The 21,099-nt window shown below is 40.9% G+C and overlaps 1 protein-coding gene across 2 annotated transcripts in view; it reads right to left on the bottom strand.

The window, feature by feature from the left end:
* RTN1 (reticulon 1) overlaps nt 1-21,099 on the bottom strand; it is a 172,240-nt gene that overhangs the window by 23,042 nt on the left and 128,099 nt on the right. The window contains exon 1 of one of the 2 annotated variants that reach the window (XM_033108155.1): nt 30-386. The exons of the other annotated variant lie outside the window; for it this stretch is intronic. Coding sequence (XP_032964046.1) covers nt 30-90 — 61 coding nt within the window. The 5' untranslated portion in view covers nt 91-386. Of the gene's footprint in view, nt 1-29; nt 387-21,099 lie in introns of those variants that run through there. 2 annotated transcript variants of the gene reach the window in all.

The following is a 21,099-nucleotide window of genomic DNA, read 5'->3' as shown; positions in this document are numbered from 1 at the left end:
GGCATGCATTACTGAAATAAAGAGAATACCCTGACTTTTCCAGTTGCTCCACACACAGTCCATCTTGGTGGAATCGGCAGTGGCCTGCATCGTGCGGGCTCTGGAGGCTCGCCGTCGCTGTCCTCGGGGGCGCGGAGCCGGTCCTCAGGCGTCGGCGCCCCGGCTGCGGCGGTTGGGCTCGCGGTGGCCTCACGGCTGCAGACAGACTGAGGCTGCAGCAGCCGGCGCGCGGCGAGGGGCGGGCGCGTCGCGAGCGCCGCAGTCTCCGCGGCAGCGAATCAGCGCGGCGCGGCCCCGGAGCTGCCTGCGTGCGCGGGGATGCGGGAACCGCTAGACGCCAGAGCGTACGCTCTGTCGCCCAGGGGGTGCTGCCCTGCAGACGGTCAAACCGTCTGACCAAGAGGGCGCGATCACCGACCGGGTTTGAGAGTTTGAGAAGTGGAGGGGGGAAAAGGGCCCAGGGTAGGGACGAGAGTACAGGACTCGGGCTATTCCTGGGAGTTCCTGACTGGCAGGTTGCACGTTCTAGAAATTTCTTAGAAATCCAACAAACCTGTTGGGTAAGACCTTGTTGATGGCAATACAACTGTGAGGCTTTCAGCATAATGGCCCCTGATTGTTGCCATTGCTCACTTGCCTCGCTCTACATTCTAGCCGCGCTTTGTTTTAATCGCCTGGCATCTTCAAACAATTGCCAGAGTCTCTTTCTCTCTCTCTTTTGGAATATTCCACGTTTTACAGAACGCTTGTTGTCAATCCACAGTCACTGTAAAGACATCCTATTGCTCATTCCCTGAGGGCTTGTGCGTTTCTCCTGCTGCCCCTGTTCTCCAGCTGTGTGTGGGTTGAATGAATAAATCCGTGTCAGAATGCAGTGCCTGTTGGCACCAGCTCAGAGCCCTTGGACTCGGGCACGGAGTTACTGGTCACTGCAGTGACGCTCCAGTTGTGGGGCATCCAAACAGAACTCGGGAAAGCAAAGGTCAGTCCATCCGCACCACATCACCCTTAGTGTTGGAGGGCGATGGAGGTGGGCGGTGTGTATATGGAGATAAATTGGTTTTCCAAGCCCAGTGGGTCAGGGGCTTCAGAAGTCCCCAGTTACAATGCAAATACCAATGGGAGGAGCAGAACAACGAACGGGTGGTGACCTACTACTCAAATCTTAGCATGAAATGCTTTATCAGATTGTACACCAAGGCCTGGAGAGGACAGACAGGGGATAGGTATGTTTCTGATGAGGAAAAGGTAGAAATAGCACAAGGAAAGGACTGGAATTTGGGCATTGTCTGGGAAAGAAAGTCCTGGTGGAGGGGACCCTTGAGGAGACAAGATATAGCATGAGGACAGAGGAGGCCCTGGGGTCCACAGGTACATGTAGTAGGAAGAATTCCTCTTGCATTTGTTGTAGCATGACCTTATCTGTTAAACACGATTTCTCTCCGTCGTGTAAGAGATCCATCAGGATTCCTTCACAGTTCCCAGAGGCGTGAAGTTCTTCACACTTCCCAGACCCAAATCTGCATTTGGGTGCCCTGTGCCAGCAAGGGCTCAAGGACAGTAATCTCAAGGTTATGCTTGTAGAGCAGATTTAGCTTTCATTTTATGAAGCATACACACTTTAAGCATATACATCTTTGGGATCATGCATGTTCCTTTTAGAAAACAAGCTTCCAGAGAAACCAGCTAAACCTCCCTGAATGTCTTTAACACATCAGAAATTATTCTTAAGGAAGCTTAATAAATGACTTCACGAAGATGATTTGATCTTTCTGGGCAGCTGAAGTCTTCTACAAGGGGAGGTGTCAGGGCTCCCCCAGAGGCTGATAGGAAGGGAAAACAGAGACTACACGGCACTTTTCAAAGTGACCTGCTCTAGAGACATTAATGCCTTTTTAATATTTATATTCTCTACCCCCCTGCCTCCCAATTTTTTTCCTCATCATGTTTGGGAATTCAGTCAGTCAATACCGAAAAGACTGGCACCTGATGATGAATTCTCACTGCATGCTGTGGGGCTGGACGAACTGCGACTAGGTGAAGACAAGACTCAGAAAGAGAGGGAGGGGGTTGCCAGGAGGGCTGTTGCGGCCCCAGCCACTTTTCAGGTGGAAGCCACTGGAGCCTGGGCCACTAGGAGGCAGTAGCAGTTCAATGATAGCCCCAGTTATCAGCCCGCAGGACAGAGGGTTCCCCCAGGTGTCTTTAGTGGTGAGTAGTCATGGTCCACCATGTTACCACAGCCTGTGTGTGTGGCTCATGTGACTGACGGTGAGTACTTAGCAGCAAGTGAGAGCAGCACGGTCCCTAACGAGGAAGAGGAGGCAGAGGCAAGCACCGCCAGAGCAGGGTAGCTGTGTCAGACTTCTGGAGCCATGTGTTTTCACTGGCTACAAAGGTGACCTTGGAATGTCAGCTTAGCTGAAAGACCCCATTCTTTTCAGTCGTGCTAAGTCTAGAGAAAGAAGCCTGACGGCACCTCAAAAATCAATACAGCAGTTTGATAGTCAAAGATTGAGGAGGTAAACATATCTGATGCCACAGACAGGAGACACACTAGTGAAGTAAGAATGGGGAGGGGGATTTAGATTAATACATAGATGGTAAGAGAAACATAAATGAACTTATTAACGGAAAATCAGACAGAAGAATATGAAGAACTTGATTGGGAATTGGGGGGTGTTTTCAATACTAAAACCTGTGCTACAAAAGTTAGTTATATGGCCTTCAGCAAGTCATTTGTCATCTCTGGACCTTCCTCCTATAATATACAAATGAGTGACAGCTTTACATGTTTGTTTCTATGAAACAATAAGAATTTATTTCCCACAGACATTGTAAGTGGGTGCTTTCTTTGCACAAGTGCCCACACAGGGCTAATTGAAATCCCTTGTCAGCATCAAAATGATAAAATGGGGAGAAAAGATATGTAAATTGTCCTTAAGCAGTGAAAGAAAACAGGAATCAAAATAAAGCTTGCTAAATGTGGGCAGGAACTGCCACTGTCTTTAAACCAGGAAAGAACAGACGGGCTTTGTATGCAGCCAGTTTAGAACTTGGTTTAGGAGCCTGCCAGGAGAGGAAGTGATTCCTTTAGTTTTCACATGAAATCATGCATTAGGCAGTCTGTTCTAAGGAAGAGCGAAACAGTCAAGTTTTGCAATCTCGTCCCAGGTGGAGATGAATGTTGAAGGCTTCCATGCCCACAGCGGCTGCGTGGTGCCCTCTCTCCTGTAGCACCAGTATGTTACTGATGAGAATTAGTGTCACCTGCATTGATACATTTATTCAGTAAGTATCTACTGAGTACCTTGCATATGCATTGTTCTAGGTGGAAATTCCTATGTTTAAGAAGTTTATAGGCTAGTGTATATATAGGGGGCATATAATAATAAAAGAGGTAAATACATATTTCTCTTGTGGACAGTTGTACTGGGGGAAATAAAGCAGGTAAAAGGGAATAGAGAATGGGGTGGGGTAGGAATTTGCTATTTTATAAGGAGGGTCAGCAAAGGCCTCACTCATAAGGTAAAATTACAGCAGACGCCTAATGGAAGAGGAGAAAGCTGTTACGATAGTATACGAGAGGAGAACATACACAGATGCACTGAGAACGGAGGGAATGTAATAGCTGGTAATCTATATGAATCGTTCTCATAGAACGCCTTGCTATTTTTTCTCTCTCTGAGAATGATAGCAATTAGAAGAAAAGGCATAGAACCAAAAAAAAAAAAAAAAAAAACCCAAAGGAAAAAAAAAACTTCATTTTAATCAAAGAACACAAAGAACTTTATGCTTTATGCCATATGGAATAAGGAAATTTAAAGGAACAACCAACTTGGTACATAACCCACTGTACCAAAATAACACCCAAACTGTCTTCAGTTCAAAGAACAAATTAGTACTTGTTATCTGCCAGGTGATTTCTCATATGGTATACATTTAATTGTTACAAAATCCCTATGAATTTGGTAGTGTTTACCTTCATTTTCTTGATTGATTCACTCATTCATGAATTCATTCAAACTATAAACATTTACAGACTCATACTAAATGCCTGTCTCTGTAAACACAATGGGAACTGCCCACTGGGGACTTGAGTCTAGTGGAAGGAGATTTACACGTAATAGATAAATGCAATCAAATGATAAATGTATGAGCTGGAAAGAGTGGGGACACAAAACAGAGAGTGGTTAGGGGGAAGAGGAGGTTCAGGAACGGCTTCCGAGTAGATGATTATTAAACTGAGTTAGGAACAAGATATAGGATCACCAGTTTTACTGACGAGGCTTTCCAAGCAGACAAGATATGAAACTTAATTACAGACACGTGCAAGGACCAGATTGTGACAGGCCCAAGTAGTAACACTGTCAACAAATGAGGGAGACACTGCAGGGTTTCAAAGAGAGGAGTAACATGAGAAGTTGAATAATTTATCCATATTTAGCTGAGAATTTTCCAGAATTGGTAAAAGACATAAATTCTAATCCTGAGAAAGACAAGAAGAAATCAGTACCCTGACCCCCATCATAGTGAAACTGGAAGGTATCAAAAACAAGGAGAAAATCTTAAAAGCAAGCATCAATAAAAGATTACCTCAGAGAAACTGTTAGACCAACAGCAGTCCTTTTATTAACAGAAGCCAGAAGACAATAGAATAATGTCCTCAAAGCAGTGAGGGAAAATAACCATCACCTAGAATTCTATACCCAGCAAGACTAATATAGGCATTTTCAAATATGTAAAAAAATGAGAATTCACTATTTGTAGACCCTTCTTTTACTTTCTTTTGTTATTCTTTTATTAGCTCCTTAAAATGGAAGCTTAGATTATAATCAGCCTTTCTTCTTTTCATTTAAAAGGATAAAATTCTCTCTAAGCACTGTTTTAGCTATATCTGACAAGTTTTGATACATTATGTTTCATGTTATTGTTCAGTTCAAAATGTTTTCCAGTTGTTGTGATTTTTTTTTTGCTTTGATTATATAGAACTGCAGATTTTTGAGGATTGTTCTAACTATCCTTGTTGTTTCTTTTCAGTTTAATTCTTCTGTGATCTGAAAGCAAACTCTACAATTTTAATCCACTGAAATTTGTTGAGACTTGCCTTAGAGCTAGGAAGATGATTTATTAACATATAAGTCAAATGGACTTGAATGTATATTCTGAAGTTTTAAGGGGAAGGGTTTCATAAATGTCAATTAGGTCATATTAGTTAATAATATTATTCAAATAATTTGTCTCCTTACTAATTTTAGTCCTAGCTAGGTATTTTGTGTGTGTGAGTGTGTGCAGACATTGATAGCTTGCTCCTAAAATTCATATAGGAATGCAAGGGACCCATAATAGATAAGACAATCTTGAAAAAACGAACTAAGTTGTAGGCCTGTCACTTTCTGATTTCAAAACTTACTACAAAGCTACAGTATAAGACGTGGTGCTGGCATAAGGCTAGCGATACAGATCAATGGAATTGAATTTAAAGTCTAGAAATAAACCCTAAGAATATAGTCAATCAATTATCGACAAGAGTGCCAATATCATTCGATGGGGAAAAAAATTAGTGTTTTCAACAATGGTGCAGGAACAATACGCAAAATCACTAAGTAGGATCCCTACTTACACCATATACAAAAATTAACTCAAAATAGATCAAAGACTAAATGTAAGAGACAAAACTAGAAATCTCTTAGAAGAAAACATAGGCATAAATTTTCATGACCTTGTATTAGACACCAAAGCATGAGGAACAAAAGAATAGATCAATTGTACCTCATCAATTTTGATGAAGATTTTTCTACTTCAAATATAACTTTTGTGCATCAAAGAAACTATCAAGAAAGTTAAAGAACAACCCATAGAATGGGAGAGAATATTTATAAGTCATATATCTGACAAGGGATGTGTACCGAGTACATAAAGGACTCTTTAAAATAAACAATTAAAAGACAACTGAATTTAAAAGTGGGCAATAGATTTAAATAGACATTTCCTAAAGAAGACATACAAATGACCAATCACATGAAAAGATGCTAAGCAGCATTAAATAAATGCAAATCACACTATAATGAGATGCTACTTCAAACCCACTACAATGTACATAATTAAAAATATGGAAAATAACAAGTCTTGGTGAGGATGTGGAGAAATTGGAATCATCTATATTGCTGGTTGGAATGTAAAGTCGTTCATCCACTTTGAAAAACATTTTGGCAGTTCCTCAAAAAGTTAAATGTACAGCTACAATATGACCCAGCAATTCTACTCCTACGAATATACCCAAGAGCATTTAAAAAGAAAGAGGAAAGAAGGAAGGGAGGGAGGAGACAGAGAAACAGGGAGAGAAGGAAGGAAAAGAAGGAAGGAAGGAAGGAAGGAAAGAAGAAAAGAAGGAAGGAAGGAAAGAAGGAAGGAAAGAAGAAAGGAAGGAAGGAAGGAAGGAAGGAAGGAAGGAAGGAAGGAAGGAAGAAAGGAAGGAAGAAAGGAAGGAAGGAAGGAAAGAAAAGGGAGAGAAAAAGGAAGTAAAGGGTTTCTTTTGGGGAGATGAAAATGTTTTGAGATTTGATAGATAATGGTGATGGTTGCACAGCTTTGTGCAAATACTAATAACTACCGAACTGCACACTTTAAAAGGGCATTCATAGTATGTGAATTGTATGTTGATTACAAAAAAGAACTATGGGACAAACACTCGTAGTGAGATTCCTCCTCCAGATGGCTGCAGTGCTGCATCTCGGCGTGAGGCCTGGTGAACAGAGTGCGAGCTGGAATCAAGCCTCACTTGCCATCTTGGCCAGGCACCCTTACAAAGGGCACACCCTGGCAACTTTACATGGCAGCCTGTATTGCTTCTTAGCCATTCTCCAGGACAGCCGTGCTCTGTCTCAGCCTCCTCTGACAGCACAACGTCTTGGCTCAGGCCAAAACTGCATTCTGGAGCGCCTTGGCAACCTGAGTTTACTGCTGTCTCTTTCTGGTCTTTCCTTACCATCACATCTCAGAATTTCCCCTGCTGGACCTCCCAAGCACATAACTGGGATTGGTTTCTGCAGCCTGCACACTTCCACCAAACCCAGGCGTGATTGTATTTGTTTTTTCCTTCTAGGGATTTGGTTCTTCAGCCTTGTTTTTCCCACATCCCTGCCACCTGACCATGGGTGGCTCTAATTTTCGGTTTCCTCCTTGCTATCTGTAAGTCAGTGGCTGACTCACCAGAATTAGCATGCTCCCCACTTATATTTTTCTCAAGCATACATAAAACATGTCATGCTTATAGCAAAAAAGCATGGAGTTGGAAAGAGGGAAGTCTGTGTTTATCAGAAATTAATATAGCCACTCCTATTTTTTCACTAATGCTTATATACCTCTTTTCCCTCCTTTTACTTTAAACTTCCGTATGCTACTGAATTTGAAGTGAGTTCCTTGTAAGCAGTGTGTAGTTGAGTCGTCGTTTTTATGCACTCTGCCAGTCTTTGCCTTTTGATTGGTGTACTTGGACCATTAATATTTACGGTAGTTATTGATATGTTAGCACTTAAGTCTTCATATTATTATTTGTCTCCCATTTGTTTCCTCTGGTTCTCTTTACTCTTTGTTTCTCTCTTCTTGCTTCCTCTGGGCTACACACTTGAGGATTATTTAGGCTTCCATATTGCTTAACTTATAGCATTGTTTGAGTATATCTTTTTATATAATTTTCTTAATGGTTGCTTTCGGTATTACAATATACATATGTGATTTATAACAGTCTACCGGTGCCAACATTTTACCACTTTTAAATGAAGTGTGGAAACCTCACTTCCATTTATGCTCTTCGCTTTTAAATATTGTCATTAGCATTTGTTTTAAGTTTTTGTTCCAGTCATCAACTATGATTTATAAAAGTCACGAATAGTCATATTTTTGCTCTTTCTACTTCTTTCTTCCTTTCTAACTCTCCAGATTTCTTTTATCAATTCCTTTTCCTTTGAAGAACTTCCTCCAGCCAGTCTTTAAGGGGTGGTCTGCTAGTGAGTGACAAATTCTTTTAGTTTTCCTTCATTTGAGAATGTCTTTATTTCTCCTTTATTCCTGAAGGATCTTTTCACTGGCGGCTCTTTCCTTTTAGCACTTTACAACATCACGCCACTTCCTTATGGCCTCCAGGGTTTTAGATGAGAAACCTGCAGTCATTTGAACTGCTGTTCTTGTATAGACAATATGTCATTTCTCTCTGGCTGCTTTCAAGACTTGGTCTTTAGTTTACAAAAGTTTAATTATGGTGTGTCTTGGAATAGATTTTTATTTTGTATTTGTCCCGTTTAGGGTTTGCTCAACTTCTTGAATCTTTAGCCTTGTCTTTTATCAAGTATGGTTAGTTTTCAGCCATTATTTCTTCAAATATTCTTTCAGCCTCATTCTTTCTGGGACTCTGGTGATACAAATCATGGCTCTTTTGCTATTTCTCAACAGATCCCTGAGGCGCTGTTCATTTTTTTCTTCTTCTTTAGTATATTTTCTTTCTGTAGTTCAGACCAGGTGAAGTCTATTGTTCTGTCCTGGAGTTCACTGATTCTATCCTCTGTCATCTCCACTCTAGTATCGAGCTTTCCAGCAATTAAAAAAAAAAATTGTTACTTTATTTTTAGCTCTATCATTTCCATTTGTTCTCTTTTATAACTTCTATTTCTGTTTTATTTTAAAATAGAAAGATTTTCTATTCTTTCATTTATTTCAAGAGAATTAGCAATTGATGTTGAAGCATTTTTGTGATGGCAACTTTAAATCCTTTCCAGATAATTCCAACATCAGATTCATCTTGGTGTTGGAAACAGTGGTTGTCTTCTCTCATTCAAATTCTTGGTTCCTAGTAGGATGGGTGATATTTTATTGTACCCTAGATCTTTTACCTATGATGTTAGGAGACTTTGCTTCCTATTTACATCTTTTATTTTAGTAGGGAGGCACTTTGTTTAGGTTTAGCACATGGATGTTGGTCAAACTTTGTTAACTGTAGTTCCAAAGGCAGTTTAATTTCCAGAACCTTCGCCGGGCCTTTTGGTTTGCTTTACCTGTGGCCATGGGGGCTCCCTGTATCCCCTGCCGGTGCTGCCTAAGGAAGCAGAGGGGATTTCACTAGACTGGGCCGCTGAGTGCCTCTCAGTAGGGGAGTGGTACAGAGATGCCCCCCTGACGCCTCCTAACTTCGCTGATGTCTCCTGGCAGGGAGGAAAGTCTCAAGCCCGTGGGAGCAATGAGACTTCCAAACCTGGGCCATTTGGTGTAGCTGAGTCTCTTCTCTCCTACTTCTGCCTGTCTGCCTCACTTATCTCTTAGCAGAAAAGAGAGTCTCAGACCTGATATGGAAAGAGAGCATTGCCCTTAGATGTTCGTTATCAGCAGGGTTCCTGATGACCTTACTTAGTCAGTTCCACCAGGCTAGCCTGGTGTTATCACAGAACATCTCATTGGATCTGGGGAAGAACGAACCTATGTGGGTTCCTGCTACGACTAGGTTGAGAGTCAGAAAACACCATGGTGGGGTGGCCTGTTCAGTGGGGGTGTAAGATGTCCTGCCTCTGTATTGTTCCTCCAGTCCTAGAAGCCCAAACTAGTTCACCTTCTTACCACCTTTCAGAATTCTCCTTGGCTTGCCTCTTGGACTATTTCCAGACTTTATAGTTGAGCTTAGTGGAAGCGAATGGGGAGAAACAGATCTATGCCATCTTGTCCAAAGCAGAGATCCCATTAATTGCTTTTTAAATGAAAGAAAACTGCTAATCACTGAAATTAGAGTCTTCTACAACTTCTTTCTATCCACTACCACCATCACCAGCAGTGTTCCAATTTATTCTCTTTGTCTGTGCGAATGAACTCAGTACAGGTTGGTGTTGGGGTTTAGTTTTGTCATGCTGAGTTTGACTTGGTTCTGGGACATCAACTGGTAATCTTGCACAGAGGAGGAGACAGAGGGCTGGGGTAAAAGAGCTAACAACATAATATTTTTGTTCTATTTTGGTTTTGTAAAGTGATGTTCTCATATTTCTAGGAAAATAAATGATTGCCAAATTTGCTCTAAGGAAACTGACATAGTCATTTCAAACTCTCTTCTCCCATGCCTTCCTCCTACTATGGAGACTATAAATATCATATAGCAACATATAGCTATATGATCTATCATCTATCTATCTCCCTATTCTCAGATATAAACATATAGCTTTTCCAGAATGCCTTCAACATAGGAGTGGCAGTGGACCCAGGTTTTAGCTAATGAGATATAAAGGAAAGTCTGCTGGATGACTTGTGGGAAAGGTTTTTTCCGCTTGACAAAAACCAAGAACTCTTTTGTCACCCTGGCTGTCCCCAGCTTCCTATGAGGACATGATGTTGGAGCTGCTGCAGCCATCTTGTGATCATGTGGAGAAGACCATGATCTCTATAAAGAGCCTGGTGCCCTAAGGTGAGAGATCTGTTGGGGCACCTACGTCTCTGGGATTTCTACCTCTAAACTTCTTATTAATTGAACAGTCAAAGTCCTTATGGTTCATACTGATGATAGTTAGGTTTTCTGTCACTTGCAGCCCAAAGCATTCCTACTGATGAATCACTGACTGAGATTCCATAGCAGAGTTAGCACAGGTTTCCCCAGTCCCGTCTTCATTGTATTGACCTCTTGTTCCAGTGAAGTCAGGAGCAACACAGGCTGCATCCATTTTCTGCTCATTCCTCCCACCATGAATAAGTGAGATTATTTTCCACCATTTTCTTTGAAGGTCATCATTGACCACTTTGACAGAAAACTATTGCACATAGAATAACCCACGAATGGGTTTCTATTGCAAACTTTTGCCTTGTACATCAATATAAAAGAAACATTCTCAATAAATCATCACAGAAGGGAGATACTGATGATTTTGCAATAGTGCCCCATTAATATAAAGTCACCTCTCCCCCAAAAAAGTCCCCTGTGCTGAACGTGCATTAAAGAGCAACGACCAGAAACTGGCTTTAAAATAATGATCTCATTAAACATTTACAGCACAGCAGGATACTTTTGCAAACAGTTGCAATTTTATAAACCACCCCGAACGTATCGAGAAGAAAAAATTTAAAAATACTAATCTGAAAGTCCAGAAAGCTGCTGAAGCAGCACTGAATTTTTTTCTCAGCAAGAGGAAACCTGAATCTACAAAACCACAGTCTCATTATTTAAGGTTTGGAATTTCAGAGGAGGGCTTCTGTGTTAGGAAAAGAGTAAGCAGACAAAGGACGAGAATAGCCCATTATTATGGGGAATATGTGCGAGAACAAACCCACTGAAAAATTCTACAGCACACGACTTCAGTTGCTCAATGGAATAAAAACACTAAGATTGAATCAATATTCTTCTTAGAAGGAGAACATCTCTCCATCCTTGGCTAACCTAACAATTATTTATTTAACCAATCTCCCTCTCTCTCTCTCTCTCTCTCTCTCTCTCTCTCTCTCTCTCTCTCTCTCTCTCTCTCTTTTTCTCATTTTTAATGTGTAGGATGGTATCTATAGAAGTTTCAGGGACTAGAAAGGTATTCTTTCTGTTACAACAATGGGGTAGCAAGTCCCAGGCTAAAAACTCACGTGAGGTGAGTTTTAAAAGATGCTTATAATGACTCCGTTTTGTCCAGTGACCCTGTGGGAATGCTTTTGAAATTGGTTAAGTGGAGTCTTCTCATAGGTCTGCTGAGTTCAATGATACAGTTAAGGCCACTTCTTGATTCAGTTTCATGGTTCTTAGTATAGACTTATTCTTGTGCTATAAAATAAAGTGCTCCAGATTTTCCTTTAATTTACTCTAATATTCTATATGTTGGGGTTTTTTGTTTGTTTTTGTTTTTTGTTTTTTTGTCTTGAAAGTTAGAGACACTGACTTAAAGGTAATTCAACAAAACTGACATCTGATGTTAAACTTGAAGTAAAAAGAACTCTGACATATTTTGACCAGTCTCCTTTAACTACATGTTTCAGTATCTCCATAGGAATACGGTGGTCTTTTAGCCCATTTATTTGCTTGAAGATGAAAAATCTGTGTTGGTATAAGATGAATAAGTGCACATATACTAAGTTGTTATGCACGAAGAAGGTAAATGACATCCAGTATCATCAATAATGTCTAGTATATTTTTGCATGTGTTGTTTTGAGCCAGGTCAGAAGGTGTTCACTATAATCAAGGAGCTGGTTGCCTTGGAATGCTCCTACAGCATCAATATGGTTCTTCACCAAGTCTTTAGGGGATTCCTAAGAAACCATAGGCGCGTGGGCAAGTTGTGTTTGCACAGTGTTCTCTGAGGCCTTTCTAAGCTACACCACCAGCCAGAGCGAACAGCAGCGTTTGCACCCCTATCACAAGGAGCACAGGACACTCCCCGCCATCACTTTCCCAGCGGTGGACTCTACAGAAGTGCACCCTGGCTTAGTCTGCACGTGGGTACGTATGGAAGTGTACATGGAGGAGGAAAGGAGGTTGTTATTTAAGTTTTTAAGAGATGTTTGTCCCACAAAGACACAAATCAAAGTTGTGAAAAGGAGAAAAATGTCAAGTGTCCAAGTCTTCCCTCTTTGAACATCCTTTCTATATACCGGGGGTGCCCAAAAAAATGCATACGAGTGGACACTTTGGTCAATGTTGATCAAATAGTAGCTCGCCGTAATCAGACGTGTCTGGACGCTGATGGTAACCACTTTGAGGACCTCCTGTAATTGCAGAAGTCAAACGTGACTTGTATTTATCTTTTGTTATCGGTATATATCAAGTTACAATTTTAATAGTATTTTCCTTTCTTAAAATGTGTATATATTTTTTGGCACCCTCTGTAGTTCTGCCAGATTTGTGGAGGGGGATTCTTACTTCCTATTTTTAACCTCAATTAAAGACAAACTATATGGAAGTTTGTGAAAAAGTCCTCCTTATTCCTTCTTTTGCAACTGTCAGATAATATGGAATGAAGACTGTATGTAACTCCTACATAAGTCAAAGAGCAGAGAAAAACATTCCACGTTTGTTAAAGAGGACAAGTGTCTCAAGGTCTGGGCAGTTCTTAACTAAATGCTATTCTTGCTAACTGGTAAGATTTGGACACAGTATTTTGTAGATGCAGCTATAAACAGGATGAGCTTGAAAGGCACGCAACTGGATAAGTGTAGCCAACTGGGTAAGTGAAATCAACATGTAATTAAGCAAATAGTGTATATAAGCAATGGCTAAGCCTTGTTTTGAGGAGACAGCTTTGGATAAGAATCCCTTGTCTCCTACTTGCTGCAAGTAAATGAAATTACCGGATGACAACCATGTCTCGCTCTTGGATAGACCACCCCAAATGGCGAACCCCTTGGGTTCGGTAACACACTGAAAAGAATAAGAGCAACACCAATAATAGCATACATTTATTAACATACCAAGTGACAGACCCTGGGCTAAGTATTTAACATAGATTTTCATTTAACCCTCACAACAAACTTAGAAGGAAGGGCTGCTAATGCTCCCATTTTACTGGGCAGGTGGGGGTAGGGGGAGGGCAGGGATCTCAGGCTCAGATTAGGTAACTTGACTCCACCCCCAAAGCCTCTTAGTGGTGGAGTGAGGTTCTGGCTTCAGAGCTCCAGATCCAGATTCTTTACTGTCCACTGACATTTCCTAACAACCAGGCACTGTCTGTACCAGAGAAGCCAGGGGCTAAGCAAACAAAGGGTCTAAAGCGTCTAAACCTTAAAAGGCCAATTCTGAGGTAGGGAACAGCTCCAAGCCCCCCAGTGTGTCTGTCCTATGGAACTGGATTTGGGCTCAGAATTCAATAAAGGAAGAGGATATTGTACGCTTAATGTTTTGTTTTGCCCACAAAACGAAAACAAGAAAGCTCAGATATTATATTTCTGACATCTAGTTCCTGCCTTTCTCTTTCTTGAAAGGGACACCATACAACCTGATGGCTGCAGTGATTAGGAAGTGATAGGTCAGAAGTACAAATGTTGGGAGTCTCTAAAGTCTCTGGGCTTCGCTGTCTGGGCTTTGGGATATGAATCTAGTCCGGTTACGATACAGCAAGGGCAGTGGAAAGAGTTCTGGCTCTGCCACTTACTGGCCTCACTGCTTCAGATACTGGGACTTCCCAAGCTCAGATTCATCAGCAGCAAAAGGAAGATAAAGCTCACCACACATACGTAAATAGGCCAGCACTTGCGGTGTTCGGTAACTAGCAGCTGGGGTCAATTCCAAAGAGGATGCAATTAGACAGTGCACCTCAACATAAAAAGCCATTCCTTGGAAGCAAGTATAAAGTGCGGTTAATCTGCCTCAGTTTGCACAAAATCAGTGCAGGGGACTTTAAAGGATGTTACTTTAAAACAGTGTTAGAGGCCAAGGAGAATTATTATCTTTCTCCTACGGTACTTTGAGTTTCATATAATCCACATTAAGGTCACACCATATGGCAAATTATTTTCCAAATTAGTATCAAGAAAGGGGTAACTTTTCTCAAATATAATTATTTTTTATTAGATAATGATAGTCATTTAACACAATATTATTTGTTCAATAACTGATTGAATACAAAGCATATCTTTTTTGCCTTGACTTTCTGGTGCAACCAGGAAGCTCAAAACCAAATTTAATACAAAATCCGGGAAATTATACTAACATTTCTCATCGTGCATTGACTTCACCCACTTTTCTTCACGGCTTTTATTTCTTTTTTTCTTTTTCACTTTCATTTTTTAAATTGAAATTTTTGAGACACTTGTAGATTCACTTTCAGGTATAAGAAATAATACAAAGAGATTCCTTGTACTCTTCGTGCAGTTTCCTCCAATGGTAATATTTGGCAAAACTATAATACGATAGTATAACCTACCCAGGGCGGGGACATTGATTCAATCCCCACGTCTTCCTCCAATTTCCCTGTATGTGTATGTATGTATTAAGTTCTATATAATTGTATCACCTCTATGGCTTTGTGTCCACCACCACAGTCAAGATACTGAAGAGTTCCAATACCACAAAAATCTCACGTGTTGCCCTTTTATAACAATACCCACCTCCTTAAAATCCTCTCCACGTCTAATTCTATGTGTAACAGCCTTATTTTCCACATTGCTGGGAAGTCCACAGGGAGTAAGTAGAAATGAGGGAATATTTAAAAAGCAAGGTTATGCTCACCAAAGCCTTGTTGACTAGGTCAGCTAGCCCAACCCGAGAGAAAACCAATGCCTCTGGAAGGTGGCGCCTTTCCTAGCAGTGGGAAACCATACTTGCTCTAGGCACGTTTCCACATTTTAATTTAACAGGCAGTTCTTGAGTGACCACTGTTCCAGGCATGTAGGTGCCAAAGAAACAGAGATGAATAAAATGCAGGAGTTCCTCAACAACTGGGAGGCAGAAATGTAAAGGAGGAATTGCAATGCAACTGATAACACAATGTATTTCAAATATTTGGTTTCTAGTCCAGATTAAGGAACACAGAGTTGGAGAGATGAAGAGCTACTTTAATGACAGCTAAGAAAGGCCCATCCCTAAACATACTGTGAACAGGGGAATTACTACCAGAAGTCCTGTTTAACAAATGTCATTCAAAGAAAATGCAAACATAAAAGGTGTGTGTGTGTGTGTGTGTGTGTGTGTAGTCAAAATAGTGAAAAATCTTCATCTTGCATACTGAAAGAAGTTCTTTTCATACTGAAAGACTGTAAAAGAGAAGCAACTGAACGTGAATAATTATAAATGGAAAGATGGAACATGAATAATTATAAATGGAAAGACGCAAACAACAGAAAATATACTTGGGCAAAAAGGAGAAAAGCAGCAAAAGAGGTAAGCAAGAAGTACTTTAAAAACTGCAAATGGCCAAGAGTAAAAGACAAATGATCTGTAAAAAATTGGAGTGGGGAGCCCAATAAGGCTAGAATATATTCACCCAGTACATTCTTCACCTAAAATTAGGGGGACATTGATAAATTTCTTCCTTCACTCAGAAATACTTATTGAAACCTATCATGAGCCAAGTTTTCTTCTAGGTGCTAGACAAAAAAAGGTGAGCAAGTCACACATGAGGTGTGGAGCCTGCTGGAGTATTCAGACAAGCGCACACACACACACACACACACACACACAAAATCATCAGATGGGGCAGGGGCACCATTGGGGGAAGGGCAGTGAGTTACTGTGCAGCTAACATATGGTGAAGAGGGTCAAGGAAGGCTTCCTGGAGAAAGTGGTGTCTACGCAGAGTCTTGAAGGATGATGAACAAATGAAGTCACACAAAGAGTATGTGCATAGGGGGTGGGGAATAGAGAAAAGGGAAAATGGGACCCCATGTGCAAAGTCTTTGAGGCCAGGGAGTTTGAAGGCAAAAATCAGAGTGTTCAGCAGGAAACCAGAATACTACTTTAGGAGTCAAGAGACTAATTAAAAAATTTAATTGTGTGAGAACTTCAAGAGTTGGAGAGGGGAGAAGAACACTAAAATTCATTGAGCATTTACTATGTTCCAGACACTGCACTAGATGCCTTGTCACATGTCAGCTCATTTAATTCTCACAATAGCCCTATGAGTTAGGGATGAGAAGCCTGAGATTTGGAGGGATCAAGGAACTCGTCCAAAGTTACACAATGTACAAGTGGTAGAGGGTCCAATTCCAACACCCAGGGTATTCAGTGAACTGGGTTATTTCATTATCGATTGTCTATTGCAATTTTATAATTAATATGAAAATCACAAGAAAATAAATTCTGGATATTCATTTGAAATAAAACCAACCATCAAGGAATGATCTAGTGGCAACATATTCAGCCTCCAATCAGACCTTTAGTCCTACTTAACTTTCAGTCTCCCAAGATGCCTCCCTAATAGCCCCACCTTCTCCATTTACTTCTGGTTTAGGTGCCACCATCTATGCACTCATAATTCCCTTTGTCTTCTTGTCTGCTCTTCAACTAGACTATAAGCTTCATGAAGGCAGGTTCATCACTGTATCATTAGCACCCAGCACAGTGCCTGACATATGGCAATTAGTCTATAAATATCCATTAAATGAATTTTCTAAATCAAGGTTAATAGGAAAAAAATTAACATTGAAATGTGGACTTATGACCAATTTCCTTCAAATGGAAAGTGGAAGCAGTAATTTAAGCTAGTTTTTGCACAGAGACTGTATAGATTAATAAGTCACTGTCTTCTGTATACCGGGTCCTCAGAAGGTTCTGTGTATATCGCAGATGCTACTGTTTTTCTGTGGTATATAAATGACCTTGAGAATAGCATCATCATCATCTGTAACTGCAGTGGCAGCAATTAGAGAACAGGTTGAATTAATTACAGAAGATTTATGGCCTGCGAGGTCGGTCATAGTTTGATGCAAAGAAACGTAAATGAGATTCTGTGAGAGGTCCAAGAGAAAAGCTAAAACTTAAGCGGGTACCCAGCCAACTGATGACTAGAAAAGACTTTCGAGGGCAAAGGACACACGCCAAAACATGTGCTGGAAAATGCCAGAAAGGAGGCAAGACAGTATGACAGACGGAAGCAAAAGAAAGCGAAAAGTAGGGAAGGGTAGCTCTGTTGATTTAACTATCGCCTTTAAAATCTCTATTCATTAAAAGTGAAAATTTCTGGATCTATCCCTGGAAACAAATCAGAATCATTGAGGATGAGGCCCTAGAATTTGCATCTTAACAGGTTTCTCGGGTCATTTTTAAGCACTGAGAAAAATAATGAACCACAAGTTCTTAAATCTATGAAACATGATAAACGACCACAGCACAGAAAAGTGATGAGGCTCAGATATGCTTATTCTCTAAGAGGTAAGATGAGCAGCCCAAAGAGCTTTCTGGAAAGGCATTATGAGTTCAGATGCTGGGAACAGATTCATCATGTTCCTCGTACCCTGCTTAGGAAGGCAGGTCTCATCACAAATCTATGCCTGCGCCACACTACACAGCTTTCCATCCACACTTTCCTGACTCGGGGGTTGGCTGCCACCCCAGGCTTGTCTTCAGGTCTTGTTCTTTCTTCCTGACATGCCTTCTGACCCCCTTCTTCCAGAATCCCAGTCTTTGAATCCTTTTATAAAGAGCACACTCATAGGTGCCAATGTTTAAGTTATGTTAAGTTGATGTATTCATGGTTGTTACATCTCTGTATTTAAAAAAGCAACATCAATTTGATTTTCCTCAGCTTCTATTAGTAACAGGCAAAGGCTCTCTCCATTTGATTTTTAATGTAGGTTACTCAGGACATCTTTTTCCAGGGATGATGATACTTATTGCTCTGGTCAATGAGGAAACAGTGATTATAATTTGGGAATAAAAGCAATAAATAAAGACACAAGAAAAAAAATCCACCTTTATTTTTAGGAGGCATGAGGAGGGATTTATGATTTGAAATATAGCTCAAAGTCCCGCAATAAGTGGCTAGAGTATTATGTAAAAGGAATTGAAACAAAAGATTGATATTATTACTGGGGACTTTTAATCACTAAAATAAAACTATCAAAAAAGCTGACGTGTGAAGGGAGATGATGCAGGTGGTTGAAATTACTCTGCCAAAGGCAGAGAAGGGCCTGGCTTCCACAGGTAAATGGAACAAATGAAGCCGGGGTTGGCTTTCATTTGAGTCAATTGAAAGCACTTGAGTCAATTGAAAGCATCCTTCCAGCTTCGGGAGGTGTCCAGAACCCAGGAACCATGCGCTCCCTTAAGAGAAAGTGGGGAAGTGACTAACTACCCTACTCATGTATGGCAGTCACACGGATTTGAGCTTGTAAGGAAATTTCCTAACAAACCATGTGGCCCATTTCTGTATTTTAATGTTAGAACAACCCACTAAAATAGTATTTCTGACAAAAATAACATTCTTTTCCCAACCAAGTATCTTGGCATCTAAATGCTATTCCAAGCATTTTAGAAAGATAAATTAGTCAAAGCTATTTAAAACAATGACTACCACTGCTGTGGCCAGAGATAGACAGCTCCACTGGGATTGCCAAGAAGGGAACAAGGGCGTCATATAAGCCCTGGAAAACCAGCCAAGGGGACATGTCCTGCTCTGGGCTCTGAGACGATCTGGAAGGCTGCCAAAGCTTAGGTGGCTGTGGTGGGAGGGGGGTGTGGGGAAGGAGAAAAGGGGTCTTTTCTCCAAAGTTTCAGGTAAGGATCACGTGTTAAGGCTAAAGTGGCCCAGCTCAATTATTTTAGCTACTCTATCCAGGCCTTCCTAACAGCAAGAAAGAAGCCTCTCACACGTTGCAAAACTTTTCATTTCTGTAAAAGGCTAGGGCCTGGTCTTTGTTTAATGTATGTTCTAGTTTCCATTATCTGGGAGAAGAAAATTGATTTAAACACTTAGGTAATTATAGACGACTCGCACCAACTCAGGAGCCAATTACTCAGATTGCACATTGCTGTGTCCCTGTTTTTGTACCTCGTGCCTCTACCTCGTGTGAATACTGAAGCCTTGTTGCTCCTTTACACCCACACAGATCCAGCCTGAGTCACAGCACATGTTAGGACCTCAAGGGCAGAGGCACAGGACCCCTTCTCACTAGGGCCACCCCTAACCCCCGCTCATCGTTTCCATTATGCTCACGACCACAGGTATGTATGAGGTCTAACAGACACAAACTGCTTCTTGGGTCATGTCCAAGTGTAACCCACAGACCACCTGCTTCAGAGGCATCAGGAGAGCTGGTTCAAAGGCAGCTTCCTGGGCCTCCCCCCAGGCCTACTGAGCCAGAATGGGAGGCTGGGAGTCTGCGTTTTCAACACGGTCCTGGGGTAATTCTTATACACAAGGTTACGAACCATAATCACAGGTGCAAAGTCTTAGCAGCTAATCTATTTGGTTCTTGAGTTCAACAGTTAATTCAAAAAGCAAGGAATGGCATCTGGATCTTGTTCCCTGGGATTTGAAAAGTGAGAGATTGGACTGTGAGGGATAATGATATTTGGGAAGGACTGGGAATAGGTAGGAACCCGGCAGAAAAAGGCCAATATAATGCCTAAGTTGACAGTATTGAGTATCGCATTTTAGTGTAATTGTTAGGGTGGCTTGGGTATGAAATGGGGAAGTATTCTGGATTTCCCTCGTAAGCATCAGGAGTTGGGTAGGTGCTCAAAAATTAAACAACAGTACAGAGCTCTCTGCTCACTGCATTAAATGTTAAACAGAGCCATGATGACAACCCAGATACCCTTTGCCTTAGTTTTCGTCTTTGCCACTGTATCAGCATTTGTAAAATAAGGCTACGGATTTTATCAATGCAAACTCCACCCTTGTCAGCTGAGACCATCAAGTTTTGGTTTATTTTTCAATGCCTTAATTCCTCTTATGATGGAATGGACAGGCTTATAGTACCAGCCATATGTACCTTCTAGGGTTGTGAAAGAGGGCTGAGCAGTGAAGAAAGCGGGCACACAAACAGGTATTAATACTAGTAATCACGTTAATAATTTCACATTACCATTTTAAAAATTAACACTGCACTGTCCAATGAGAAGAAGCTGAACTGCTTGGCTAACATCCGGGGTTTATTTATGCATTTAAATTATTAAAACTCGGCCTAGCACCTATTGCCACAGATACTTCAAAATTCATAATTCTTTGGAATTGTCATATAATTTTCTGGAGCTTCCGCACAGACCTGCTTATTCTTTTAAAAGATGGCTGTGAGCCTTGCAAACTGCTCTCATTTCATTTTATGTCTAATAGGATGGAGGTTGTTTTTCTTATTTTGTTTTAAAAATAGAAACTTTAAAAACATCTAGGTTAGCTCTATCAACAGAATCTAAATAAGCCTTGCTATGTTGGACAATCTCTACAATGTAGCAACAATAAAATGTTTACTGCATCTGCTGCCCTCATACCCAAAAGCACATACAATGCATTTGACAAAGTGTGTCTATTTCCATGGTACCTATCACCATGGTAGCGGAGCAGAACTCTTTCCGGAACAATCAAGTTAGTAATATAGCCCTTGGTTACTGCCTTCAAAAAGCTTTGCTCTTGAATAAATAAATGGAATACTTTGTTTGTTTTTAAGAAGCCATAAAAGTCTCCAAATTAAACAATCATTGCTAAATACTGAGTAATTTTACT

The sequence above is a fragment of the Rhinolophus ferrumequinum genome, chromosome 6 (genome assembly GCF_004115265.2).
Source record: "Rhinolophus ferrumequinum isolate MPI-CBG mRhiFer1 chromosome 6, mRhiFer1_v1.p, whole genome shotgun sequence".
Classification (NCBI taxonomy): Eukaryota; Metazoa; Chordata; class Mammalia; order Chiroptera; family Rhinolophidae; genus Rhinolophus; species Rhinolophus ferrumequinum.
Note: the sequence above shows the minus strand (reverse complement) of the source record. Positions and strands in the feature narration are given on the sequence as shown.